Raw genomic sequence first — 13,790 nt, 5'->3', positions numbered from 1 at the left:
CGGGGTATAACCGTGATTTCATTTCCCTCATTTAAGTTTTGTACACACGTTCAGTCGCGCAAGTGTTGTTAAAAGTTTTAGTTTCGAATTGTACGGCGGAAGTCATTCTAAAAATTCCCTTACAAACAAATCTCTTCTTTATAAGCATGCAACAATTTAAAATTTCGTTGTATGTTAGACGATTATCAACGGAAATTAATGCGAAACATTGTATTTTCCTTGACCAGATAAACAGTTTGCATTTAAAATGCTTCATCTTTGTTCAGTTGCGGACTTGTTTTTTTAAGTGCTTTTTTGCCGATAAAGCATGGAAAGTGATTATCTGATTGTGCATAAGTAAAGATGAATTAGTTAGCGCTGTGGTCAAATTTCCCCTATTAAGCGATGATTAAGTCTGAATTAAATACTTATGGAATATCAAAACAAAACGGCGTTGATAATCCAGTACGCCGGTACATAAAATTAATCATAAAGAACCTGAGTATCGCGTTACAAGTGAATTCAAACAGATCACTGGTTCTTTTGACTTAAACAAGTTGCTAACAACCAAATGTAAAACATTCGATTGTGATCTATCGTAAATTTTGTTACACTTGTTAAATGTTATGGAAGCGACCGAATAAGATCGACACTTTAAACTCAAATAATTAAACAAAATAACATAGAAAGTAAAAATATATCGAACTATGCAAAATGTGAGAAAATGTTATATACTATCAAAGATATACGCAGTGTATTGAAATATGGATGTGTCCAACGCGGAAACGGACTCCGAAATTGGGGGCACCTTTAAGTTGACGGAGCCCCGCGTTTCCCGTCGGCGGTCGTCAATCAATGCCTTTTCCGACGAGTTGATCAACTGCCAACTCTGTCACAGCCGTTTCAAAAATCCGAAAAGCCTCGCGTGTCTTCATTCGTTCTGTGAAACCTGCTTGAACGTTTACATCGCGAAGCTCCCCGGCGCGAAGAACCGCTTCTTTCCGTGCCCAATCTGCCGGGAACTAAACGCCGTACCGAAGACTTCCGGTGAAGGGGACATGACGTCACGGACTTCTGTTAACGGACCGCGGTCCAACAGGTCTTCAATTGCATCGCTGCCATCGCCAACAGACCGAGGCGAACGTGCGACGATGGCGCTTCAGATTCGCGCAGACCGGAAGTGCGATCCGTGTCACGAAAACTCGGACATTGTTGCGGCGCTTTACTGGTGCCCCACGTGCCGAGAAGCGCTATGCGACATGTGCACAAAGAGCCACAGGGGGATGCGGATAACGAAAACTCACGCGCTTATGGACATTGATGACGCTCGGGAGCGCCCGACGCGCATGATCCAATCGCACGAGATCTGCCCGGATCACCGAGGGAAGCTGCTTGATCTCTTCTGCCAGGATCACCAGTATCCGGTGTGCGCAACGTGTGTCGCCTTAAACCATCGACGCTGCGACACCATTCTGGCGATAGATCGCGCCGCGCGCAACATTCGGACCAAGAAAACTAACAGGACGCTGGCGCAGCGACTGAAACACGCGATAGAAATTGTTGAAACCGTCTTGGCGACGAAAGAAGGCGCCCGGTCCAGGCTTATCACTCGGAAGGAGACCATATTAGACGAGGTTTCAAAACTAAAGATGTCAGTTATACAACTTTTGGACGAGCTGGAGGATAAAATAAAGGTGCGTGTATTCTTGTTATTATAATTATATTCTTTGATAATAAAAAGTTTGATGTGTGCATGTTATTTCATCGACTAATTAACAATTCTTATTACGAGTAGTTCTACACCGATTTACTAATTAACTTGAAGTGAAACAAAGGAAACCACTGACGTTTTGATATCATATGTTATTGCTATTTCAAAATCATAAAAAGGTTTACAATGACATCGGAACGCCTTGCTGGAACTTGTGAGTGTTATTATGTCACTGTTTTTGGAAGAAAACTTTTTAAACCCGCTTTGGAAAAAAGGGACATATTGTAACAAGAAATTGTAAAGAAATGTGCATTAGATAGGAGGATAAGCGGTTTTATACCTTAGAGCAAATCATTGAATAAAAACGTTCACATGAACGTTTCGTTTTGAAAGCACCTTATGGACGAAAAACCTATTTGTCTACATCTTTGTCACTCACACCCTTCTACGAGTCTTTGCCAAAACATTCATTAAAAATCGTTTTCGATAAACAACAATTTGGAGTTCTGCAGCGTACAAATTAAACCATGAGGTTTAAGGTTGAGTCGCTAAGTAACCACACATTAGATAGGCAACTGCTGAGTTTGCCGACAAATAATGATAGAAACGTGATTTGATACTGTTCCGCGTCATACGAAAATGGGTCTTATGCCATATATGCGAAATCTGATCTGGAGTTGCAATGTCCGCCAATGGGGCCAAGAAACTTTGCCTGATTTTATAGCAGACAGAGTGGCTCCTGACCAGCGCAGGCTGATCTATAGCTACGCTGGCCGTTTATGGCACACGACCCAAGACAAGTACTGCATAGGAAAACATCAAATTTCCATCCTCCACGGCAACACATGGGGAAAGTTGACGCCGTTGCCGGTACTATGACGGCATCATAAAAGGGTGATATTAGACCACGATAACGAATGAAAACCTTGATGATGTTTATGTTTCTCAAATTCACTAATTCCCATATAACAATAACACTTTCCAATAATATCTCCAATCCTCGCCCCGACAGGACGAAGTGGACGCCGTATGCCGTGACTATGAAGACATCCTTCAGGGCAAGGTCGACCGCAGTCGGGGACTGAGGGACTCCATACAGAGCGCACTTAGCGTCATGACGGACGGGGCAGACACAGGAACTGACTATCAACAGGTAAGCTGCGAACAGCGATGATGATGATGATGATGATGTTATTATTGTTATTATTATTATAATTATTAATATTAATATAATTATTATTGTTATTGATGGTGATGGTGATGATGATGATGATCATATTATTTTTATTATTATTATAATTATTAATATTATTATTATTATTGTTATTAATGGTGATGATGAAGATGATGATGGTGATGATGATGGTGATGATGATGGTGATGATGGTAATGATGATGATGATGATGATGGTGATGATGATGGTAATGATGGTAATGATGATGACGACGACGATGACGGTGATGATGATGACGATGATGCTGATGATGACGGTGATGATGCATAAATGGCTACCTGTTATAATTATCAATGTCATAATTACCGTACTTAGATTATACGGTGCAAGCAGGCAATCGCTTCAACTGTTGTAGAGGATCAATATTTTTTAGTATGAGAATAGGTTCAAGAACTAAGCTTTCAATCCAAAGTCCTCTTTCAGGTTATTGCAAATCAAACCTTGAGAGATGAGTGTGAAAAGTATGAACAAATGGCTGACGAAGAGCGGGTTGATTACAAAGAAGTCGATTTGGTCTTTACCGCCGATGAAAATCTAGTACGAATGGCCAAGATGCTTGACAGAATCGGCTACGTGGAGATTTCGGAGAAAAGGGAGATAACCAAACCGTTCCGCAACTGCTCAGCGCAGAAAAATGGCGTCTTGAACGGCAAAATCAAGGGCGACCGCAATGGTTGTATTTTCAACTCCGTTGACATAGGGGAAGCAGGCGACATCATTTTGTCAGATTTCAACAATTGCAGCGTGAAGTTGTTCGACCAGTACGGCATGTTCCGGTCACAGGCGAAGCTAAACTCACCACCACGTGGCGTCTGTCTGTTTCCGGACAAGATTGCCGCAATTGCGCTACCGGAAGAAGGTCTCATCAAGCTGATGTCCATCGAGGGGAAGTTCCTGTCGCACCTACGAGAGCTGCACACCTCTTTCAAAGCCTACCGGATATGCAACTTCCGGAGTAAGCTGATGGGGATATGTTACTCAAAGGCCTGCAGAAGCTTGTCGATTTTTGAGCGCAACGGAAGGATCGAGAAAACGATCACCCGGAAGCGCGATTACAAGGGCCTAGGTGGCGTGGCCTACGATCCGGTTAAGAATTTCATGTACATGTCCGATAGGGACGCCATCACTTGTTTTAATGGCGCAGGGAAACAAATTTTTCGGAACACGTACAGAAAAACGGACCTGCGCGGAATGGCGATCGATTGTCAAGGAAACATTTACGTCTGCTCACACGACTCGGGTCAGGTCCTGCAGATCGCTCCAGACGGAACGCTGATCAAGTCTATCTTAGTCCCGATCTCACCGCAAGATGTCGCCATCGAGCCGATGGGAAACAAAATGGTGGTTGTAGGTCTTGGAGAAATTGTTCACATATACAATCTCATTTAATGTGTATAAATGGTGTTGCATGCGCGTGAAAGATACTGATAACTTTCGACATGTAGAGATTTCCATTGACATCGCACCTTTAAATAATATTCTCAACTAAAATGCTACATGTTTGTTACATCGTATAGCATATGGATGTTGCTGTAGTTTTTAATAATTAAAAACTTGTTAATACATGTATACACAAATGTATGCAGTGTTGAAAGCATTAAATCATCCAAAAAACGTTAAGTATGTATCCATTTAGATCATTCAACGAATGTATAATTGTTTAAACATTTCAAAAAATAACATTGAGTGCGCGTGCTTTCCTTTCTTAAAATCATGTATCTTATTTGTCAAACATGTATATCAGGTCTAATTCGGACAATAATCAGCACAGTCTGTAGCAGGTACATGTATTGTTCTTTTGTAACAAACGTAATAAACATGCAGCACCATTTGCTAAGATTATAAGTGCCTGATCTTGAAAAAATTGTTTTCCTGTACCATTTTAGCAAGCGATTGCAACTATCATTATTTGTGTAAAGAGTTTTTTTAGTAATATACTTTAAATATATGTTGGAGTGTGCGCATTCGTTCTCATATTTCGTATCAATACATGTAGTGAAATAAAAAAGATAAAACGTACTTTGTTTTCTTCCTTTAAACTTGGTAAAGTATACGTATCTCCATATTACTTTGCTGAGCGGTTAAGAAGTACATGTATATAACATCATCGACGTGATTTCACCAACTATGACATGCATCAGGGATTTTATTCTTAGTTTAGTCCGCAGACACGAACTGTGGAGACTATATATGGAATTTAAAGGTCAAACAATCTTGCTTTTTGTTTCACCTTTACGGGTTATATTTCCTTCGCATATAAAATCAAGCACTGTTTAACCCTTTCAGTGCGGGAACCGAATTTTAAAAGCCTTTGCAAACAGTTTGGATCCAGATGAGACGCCACAGAACGTGGCGTCTCATCAGGATCCAAACTGTTTGCTATTCTGATAGTATTCTTTGAAAAAAATTGAAGAAAATGCTTGTTTTAGAAATTCTGCAGACGACATTTTAGCAGATGACAAATTTCCCAGCATGCAAAGCGTTAAAAGTATCAAAACTATAACAAATGAGCGTAGCTCTGGGAAAACAGGGTTTAATGCATGTTCATTAAAATCATCAGTGTTTAGCATGGAAAGTCCTTACAGGTCAATCACAGACAGCACTTTCCGCTGGTATAGTATCTTTCGTTTAAATAAGTCTCTTTTCAGCGAAAATCCTGTTCTGTGCGGACTGCACAGGCTAATCTGGGACGGCACTTTACGCACATTCGATAAATGTTGTTTTCCCTGGGTGAGACTCACGTGTAAGCTCAGGCGCTTGCCAAAGTCGACACTGGAGAATCCTGAACATCCAAAATGCATTACAGTTATTGATTCAATTTCAGTTTAGCGTTTTGCATGAACTTCGTCATATTTACGCACATGTATTAAACCCCGTTTTCCCTGAGCGAGGTTCAAGTATTTATTATTGCACAGAGAGATTCGTGACTTGAGGAAGTGATGCTGTCTTGTGCATATAGGGCGTGACATAGTTTTTAAAGAGAGTATAAATACTACAAATCAACGAATATTTCGCAAAATATTTTATAACATAAAATTATTTATCGCAAATTAGTGTCCCTAGTAGCAATAGCCAAATTTTCAACACTAAATGTGGTATGGTAACATAAATTTAACGAGATACAAACTACTCGTTTGTTATTTTTTTGTGGAGCAATATATTATATTTTAATTTCCCACAACGATATTTATTCATTCGACACACAAACACCCACTTGAATAATGAACATGTATTAAATATATTGTCCCGCAGAAAAAGAACAAAAAAGGTATTTTGTATCTTGTTGAATCTATTTTACCAGACCACATCTAGCGTCGAACTTTTGGCTATTACGATAAGGAACACTGCTGTTGTATATATTAACTGCATTTTTCGAAATATTGTATGAAATCTTCGTCGATTTTGAAGGTTTATGGGCTGTTAATACATATGTCGTTTCTTTTCTAGCAACTGGATTTTACACAATAAACTGGCAAACTTGATTTTATTCTTCACTTTTATGTTGTTAAATGAAAACAACGATCTTTTACATTGCTCTCTTGTGTGTTCCTTTTGCAATGCTTAATGTTAAACGTTTAACTAACAAGACAATATCAGTGTAATTCATTAAAATATTTCATTTGATAAATGGCTGCACGATTTTAATAGAACACACGTATATAACAATGGCTTGCATAATAATGAGGAAAGAGGTACTAGCTCTTTCAGTGCGGGAACCGAATTTTGAAGGCCTTTGCAAACAGTTTGGATCCAGATGAGACGCCACAGAACGTGGCGTCTCATCAGGATCCAAACTGTTTGCTATTCTGATAGTATTCTTTGAAAAAAAAATTGAAGAAAATTCTAATTTTAGAAATTCTGCAGACGACATTTTAGCAGAAGACAAATTTCCCGGCATGCAAAGGGCTATACTACATTTTGAACAAACTTGTATCAAATGTCTTGCTTTCAGATACAGTTCATTAAACCCATTCTGCCAATTTGTGAGATATTTAACGCTAAAGGATCAGACCGTAAACAGAAAACGACAGAATATCTGAATAAAAGCTGTACTTGTACAGTATGTATTTCTACAACTGCTTTGTTATTGGAATTCATATCAATAAGAACTTATAAAAATGATATATTTTTGGAAATTAATTTAAATTCGAATTTAAAAAGAAAAAGAAATGTCAGTTGGACGATTAGTCAAGAAGTCATGAACATTGAAACATGATCATATTTTAGTAAGGGTAAAGTGATTTAAACTGGTTAACATATGACGTCGACAATCGATTCGTTCCCTCAAGAATTCGACAGACACTTTGGGTCAGTCTCAGCACAAAGAAAATGCGATCCATGCGTCGAAGACTCCGAGGCAGTTCCGGCGTTGTACTGGTGCTCCACGTGCCAACACGCGCTGTGCTACAAGTGCACACAGAGTCACAGACAAATGCGCGCCACCAAAACGCACGCTCTGATGGACGTAGACGACGCGCAAATACGGCCAAAACGCACGGGTAGCAAATCTTACGAGCTCTGTCCGAGTCATCCCGGAAAGCTCCTTGATCTTTTCTGCCAGAACCACCATCGTCCCGTGTGCTCGACGTGTGTGATTCGGAGTCACCGCATATGTGAAACCGTTGTTGCCATCGGTCAAACGGGAAGTATTCAGTACAAGTATCCGAAGCTTTCGCCGATACAGAGTCGTGAGCGAATGGGCAACAATGATAAGCCGGTCTCAGGGTATACAGAAGACAGACAAGCAAGAACACATCCGCGTGCGTCGTACGGGACATGTGGGGATCATGAACAACTGCTAGACCTTTACTGTCAAGATCACAACTGTGCTGTGTGTTCTACATGCGTCATACAAAATCATCGTTTATGTGAAACAATAGTTGCTATCGACGAAGAAGGTAACATTAAATACAATCAAGCAAAGAAATCACACAACGTGCACCAAACTCGATCGATACAGAGCGATAAAACAGCATTAAAATCGGCAGAAGCCAAACAAATCAATCAAAATACAATCACAGAAAACAAAACTGCCAAGAAAAGTTCCACAAGTTTGGACCCGGCCTATGGAATATGCACTGATCATGAAGAATCTATGGACTACTACTGCCAAGACCATCATCATCTAGTCTGCGTCTCATGCATCAACGAGCGGAAACATATCGCATGCGAAATAAGTCGTGCATCCCATCACACCGAGACAAGCGTTACACGTGTGAACGCCGATTTGCTTTCATCGCAAGGACAGACAAGAGAAGAAAACAGCACATTAGAGAAAACAAACCGGGCAATTAAGCCCGAATCTTACATTAAAAACAATACAAGGCCAGAAAAAGCAGATCTGACAGTGATAGATCGGTCTAACAGTAGACCCAACCACCATCAAGATACCTCCAAACGTCTTGTTGTGCCAAGCCACAAGAGTAGACCATCAGCCAACCAAGCCATTATCACTTCCGGTGCTGATAATCGTGTAGCGCTGTCAACAAAAGAGCAGCCGATATTTAACGAAATTGCGAGGTTTAAAATGTCTTTAGTAGAGCATCTGGATAAACTTGAAGACGACTTGAAGGTAAGCACATTAAGTCAGATTTGTGTCATGATAATTTCGAATTTTGTACTAATACATGTGTAATTACAAATCCATATACAAATTGTTTTTGCAATGATTTCGAATCCATTACTGGGGAGGATAAGTACCTGGACAAATATTAATTAATCTCTAATGAAACTTCACTAAGTTTATTAAATTCATAAACTTCATAACGTCACTCGCTATTTCGTGCTGAAGACGCTTTATACTAAAACTGTATACTGTTAGCGCGTAAATATCGCTAAAAATAAAAATGGTATACCCGTCTGTAGCATAAATTTATCCGTTTTCGAATAGAAAATTTGAACTGAAGTTGTCTCAAGATCAAGTAAAACTTAAGGTAAGATATCTTAAGAGGTTTGTCAATATTGAAAATGGTGTGTTGTCCTTGAAGAAAATGTATGCCACTTTTACAGCGAATTCGGTTGATTAAAGCCCCGTTGATTAATTTTCTGCTATAAACCGCGGCACGAAATGACGTCATTTTTTCGACAAAATGACGTCATAAATCCAGCGAAATTATCCAGTTAAACTAATTTTGTTTAAATAAAAAGGTTTACTAAATACATAGTGGGATAAATAGAATAATAGATAAGTGTTGATTATAGATCAGCTTTATCATGCTCGGCACGAAAACGAAAAATCACTCGCCAAGGCTCGTGCTTTTTGTTTTCTAAGCCTCGCATGATAAACCTGATCTATAATCAACACTAACCTATTATTCTCTATTTATAAATCATCACACAATATGCGATCACCTTTGTCGCTTAAATAACATCGCGTTGTGTATTATTTGTTCTAGAAGGAGATGGAGGTTTTATGTAGTAACTACGAGGAAATGATGCAGTGCAAAATCGACGGAACACGCAAACTCAGGGACGCTATACAGAACGCACTGAACATGGCCAATAACGCTGACCCTGAGGTAAGTGTTGAAGGTCATTTTTGATGTTATGTCGTTTTGATTATGAAAATGCCATTGACTGATTCATTTGACTTTTTTAAAAATGTGATTGGTGAAAAAACATATAATATTTTATACTGTGTATGAAGATATTGATGAGCATACCAACGACGTCTGATATGGTTATATAAAATGTATTTTAAATCATTAACCCATTTATGCATAGCGTCTAGAAAAAAAACCTTGGCAAATACGTAGACCCAGATAAGACACCGCATGAGGCTGCGCTGTTTGCTTAAAATAATATTCTAAATATAGAAATTATTATACTAGACATCCCTAATTTTGGAAATAACTTTATCCAATTTAGAAGGATGGGAGAGTCCACTAGGCATTAATGGGTTGAACATTACATTTCAGGGCGTTGCACCTCAGTCCATGAGGGATGAATGCGATGAATATGAACGCATGACTAAAGAAGAAAGAACAGATTTTAAGGATGTAGAATTAAAATTTATGCCAGAAGACAATCTATCAGTACTGGCAAACACAGTTAAACAACTGGGAAGAGTGAATGCTTTAAAGAAGCAGAACCAAAACAGATTTTCGAAACCATTTATCCATCGTTCCGCCCAGATTACCGGTCTACTAAATGGCAAACGAGACGGCGATACAAAGGACTCCATTTTCAACTCGGTTGACATGGGATCATCTGGCGACATTATTGTCGCCGACTTCAACAACTGCAGCGTCAAGCTTTTTGACCATACCGGTATGTTTCTGTCTCAGATGAAGCTTTCATCCGTTCCTCGTGGTGTTTGTTTTGTAGAAGACAAAACTGCTGCAATTTCACTGCCAAAAGAGGGCATCATAAAACTGATGTCAATCGAGGGGAATTTTCTGACGCATTTGAAGGACCTACATACGTCATTTAAAGCCTACAGGATGTGTGGTTACCGGAGTAAGCTTCTCGGAATATGCTACTCGCAGGGAACCAGAAGTGTATCGGTTGTTGAACAAAGCGGACAAATCGGGAAAACCATCACCAAGAGAAAAGACAAAACCGGTCATGGAGGCGTGGCATACGATCCGGCAAAAAATCTTACGTACATGTCCGACCGCGAGCAGATTTGTTGCTATGGTGACAATGGCGATGTAATATTTCGGAACACGTTCCGTCGAGCTGACCTTCGTGGAATGACTTTGGATTGCCAAGGTAATCTATACGTCTGCTCGCATGAAACGAAAAGTGTTCTGCAGATAGACCAGAATGGAACGCTAGCGAAATCTATTTCGGTTCCAATTCCACCGCAAGATGTCGCCATCCAACCGATGGGAAACACAATGGTTGTTGTTGGCCTCGGCAATGTTGCATACGTGTATAATCTTACTTAGATGAAATTCACATATGAACATATTTACATAAGAAGTTTTTGCATGAAATAGTTTTCCAACGCTGAAGTATGAACAAATACAAACACGCGTATATGTTCTAATCAATAGATCTACGACGAGTAAGTCACGCGAGTTGTGTATCGTGTTATTTCTGAAAATTTGGCCCAGCATTTGTAAAAAATATTGCAAGATGTGTACATTTCCAGAAAGGAAATTCCTACGCTTAATAAGACAAAGTTCGTGAAAATCGCTGCACAATTGATGAAGAACTGGCTATATATATATATATATATATATATATATATATATATATATATACTTGAATCCAATATAAACCGTCTGAGTAATCCTCGAGTTCACTCATTAAGATTTTCAAAATCAGCCATTGTAAGACAAACATCGCACTTATGGTGGGTGTAAATTATTCAAGGCATGTTTTCCTCGAGGAATAACCCAATACTAATGTAAATCGGTCTCAACTTGCCGTACCCAGTAACTTTTGAAAACTGAGGCGAAGCGATCGTTCTCCTTACAACGTTTAAAGCCACACACCTTGACATTAAGTACATATTAATCAATACATATAGATGCAATTTGAAAGTGTGCAAAATTGAAATTAAATCTATAGCTTATTAAGCAAGTAACTTATTTTTATTTGTTATTTTAAAACCGAAAGTAGGATTTCTATACTTATACGTCCATTTCAACAAACGCATTATTTTTAAGTTTTAAAGCGCAAAAAAGAACGGATTTCTACCTTGTAACCACCAGATATATTCTAATTGAGATAGATAAAATTAAATTTATAGCCTAGTTAGCAAGAAATTTATTATTTTTCAAACAGTAAAGCTTTTAAAACCCAATGTAGGATTTCGAGACGTATACGTCCATTTTGACAAACGCGATTATTTTTAAGTTTTAAAGCGCAAAAGAGACGGATTTCTACCTTGTATACACCAGATATATACTCATTAACATAGATAAAATATATTTCTTATTTATACTTGAATTTACTATGCCACGTTCTTCATATCAAAGTGTGTGGCTTTAATGACTATTTCAACAATTAATAATTGCCACATGCATGGAAAAATGCTCCATATGCCTTAATTAATAATGTCTAATTCTTCACACACGATGTCTTTTTCCAAGCGTGGAAACTAACGTTTTTGTCCATGGATGCATACCCTTGTTTTTTCAAGTCGCCGGTGATGTGAGCTTTCTCATATAATGTTCTTTCCCATCAATCATTTAAAGGGTCGAAGGCTAGAAGGGCCTTGCTAATTTCTACTAATTTAATTAACATTATTAGATGCACAGACAACCCTGGTCGCCTTCAGTGTTTTACATGCACTACTGCCATGCTATCTGTAGCTAATTCTTTTCTCACATACCACATCCTGACAATCGCATTCCAACGGGCCGTCGCAATCGCACATTCTCGGCCCTTTCCATCAAAGATCGGATAATCTTATTGATATATCTGCGAGAGGTACCGAATGCTGGGCGTTCGGCATCTTTCCGGCCGGAGGTTAGGCGGCCTCCATATGAGGATGTTAAGAAAATGTTAAGAACTGATGTTCTAATATTAAAGAGATTCAAGTACTTAATGAAAAAACACGAGTTCTGCATACTTATTTACTTTAAACGTGGGGCAGACGTAAGTTCACACGACCATAATAAAACTTACCGTGTTCACTTTACATAGTTGTTTTGTTTTATGTGTTCATATATCTTTACCATCACAGTTTATATTCTGAGGTCTACGAATTAAGACATCTTTGTAGGCTTTGTAGACACTATAAACCTTTCACATTTATTTTTATTATGTGTAATGCATGCACACATACATTTTCTATCAGATATATTTGGTCTTAAAACACGATTGAAGCATAATTCTAAAGCAAAAAGCATCATATTTAATGAAGACTCTGTTTAATATTATTTTCCTTACTTGCGTATGCCAAGTGAACAAACAACTATCAAATTCGATTTAGATTTTTTTTTATAAAGCACACATTGATTATTATCACTGATATTATAATTGTCATTTTAATAATTTCTCGAATATTTTGTTATTTTACATTATGTACCAACATAATCGCCATAAATTCTCAAAAATAAAAACTCGCAAAATATTGCGAGAGAACGGCAATGGATTTAACGTCATGAGCCATTAAAGCAGCCAATTGGAATCGAGATGTCCTCAAGTGCGCTTAAAATCAGCCGTTTCAAAGTCGCGAGGCTCGAAATAAACTATTGATAGCAAAAAAAGCCATTATATTAACCATATAAGACTCTGTGACTGTCCCGGACCACGACCGAAGACAAACAAGGGACAAACTCCTGTCTTCATACAGTGTACTGCGAGTACATATAGTGGAGTGCTGCCTAAAGGAACAAGTGTGAAGGGCCCTTGCTACACTTTGGGGGATTGGGGCCGGGGCCCTTAGAGGGGGGGGGGGATTTCGCGCCGTTTTGGGCGAAAAGGGGAATTTTAGAAGATCTTTAATTAACCATTCAACACTTAAAATTGCTATATTTAAATGTAATTTACATAAATATACATTTAATCCAAGGTTAATAGCACGATACCTGGCAACATAGTAATAAAATAAAATAAAAAATTAATATGTTTTTGAGGGGGGAATTTTTAGCTGAAATAGGGTAAAAAGTATAGTATTTCAAGGTGGGAACGGGGCCGAATTTCGGCCCCAAAAAAGGCCAAACGAGGGTCCTGGTGTGCCGTTTAATTTTTGCAAAAGAAATACAACTACAACACACAACTTTTTATAGAATATCCTAAGCGGGACAGGTGAGTGATTACCTACATGGTTATAGTTTATTATTTATCGCAAGATCAACATTAAAACGATTTTGACTACCTTGCTTGTACATGAACGTGACATTTTTAATCATTATAGAAAATTTACATTCATATAAATGTTTTAGAAACGATATTTATTTTTTGCT

The 13,790-nt window shown here is 38.5% G+C and overlaps 2 protein-coding genes across 2 annotated transcripts; both read left to right on the top strand.

Moving 5' to 3' along the window:
* Nucleotides 1-743: 743 nt before the first annotated feature.
* Nucleotides 744-4,881, top strand: LOC127831405 (E3 ubiquitin-protein ligase TRIM71-like). The gene is made up of 3 exons (XM_052356392.1): nt 744-1,673; nt 2,703-2,843; nt 3,349-4,881. The coding sequence occupies exons 1-3, from the start codon at nt 744-746 to the stop codon at nt 4,312-4,314; spliced, it is 2,037 nt and encodes a 678-aa protein (XP_052212352.1). The 3' UTR covers nt 4,315-4,881.
* Nucleotides 4,882-7,815: 2,934 nt separating this feature from the next.
* On the top strand, nt 7,816-10,949 carry LOC127882004 (uncharacterized). Its single transcript, XM_052430360.1, has 3 exons — nt 7,816-8,497; nt 9,321-9,443; nt 9,843-10,949. The coding sequence occupies exons 1-3, from the start codon at nt 8,021-8,023 to the stop codon at nt 10,815-10,817; spliced, it is 1,575 nt and encodes a 524-aa protein (XP_052286320.1). The 5' UTR covers nt 7,816-8,020; the 3' UTR covers nt 10,818-10,949.
* The last annotated feature ends 2,841 nt before the right edge of the window (nt 10,950-13,790 follow it).

The sequence above is a fragment of the Dreissena polymorpha genome, chromosome 5 (assembly GCF_020536995.1).
Source record: "Dreissena polymorpha isolate Duluth1 chromosome 5, UMN_Dpol_1.0, whole genome shotgun sequence".
NCBI lineage: Eukaryota > Metazoa > Mollusca > Bivalvia > Myida > Dreissenidae > Dreissena > Dreissena polymorpha.
The sequence above is the reverse complement of the archived record's forward strand: the minus strand, read 5'-3'. Positions and strand labels throughout refer to the sequence as shown.

Excerpts from the sequence above, each read along its gene's own strand:
- LOC127831405 (XM_052356392.1), top strand. The coding sequence starts at position 744 with ATGGATGTGTCCAACGCGGAAACGGACTCCGAAATTGGGGGCACCTTT. Across the intron at positions 1,674-2,702 it reads AGCTGGAGGATAAAATAAAG|GACGAAGTGGACGCCGTATG; the intron begins GTGCGTGTATTC and ends TCGCCCCGACAG. Across the intron at positions 2,844-3,348 it reads CAGGAACTGACTATCAACAG|GTTATTGCAAATCAAACCTT; the intron begins GTAAGCTGCGAA and ends GTCCTCTTTCAG.
- LOC127882004 (XM_052430360.1), top strand. The coding sequence starts at position 8,021 with ATGGACTACTACTGCCAAGACCATCATCATCTAGTCTGCGTCTCATGC. Across the intron at positions 8,498-9,320 it reads AACTTGAAGACGACTTGAAG|AAGGAGATGGAGGTTTTATG; the intron begins GTAAGCACATTA and ends TATTTGTTCTAG. Across the intron at positions 9,444-9,842 it reads CCAATAACGCTGACCCTGAG|GGCGTTGCACCTCAGTCCAT; the intron begins GTAAGTGTTGAA and ends ATTACATTTCAG.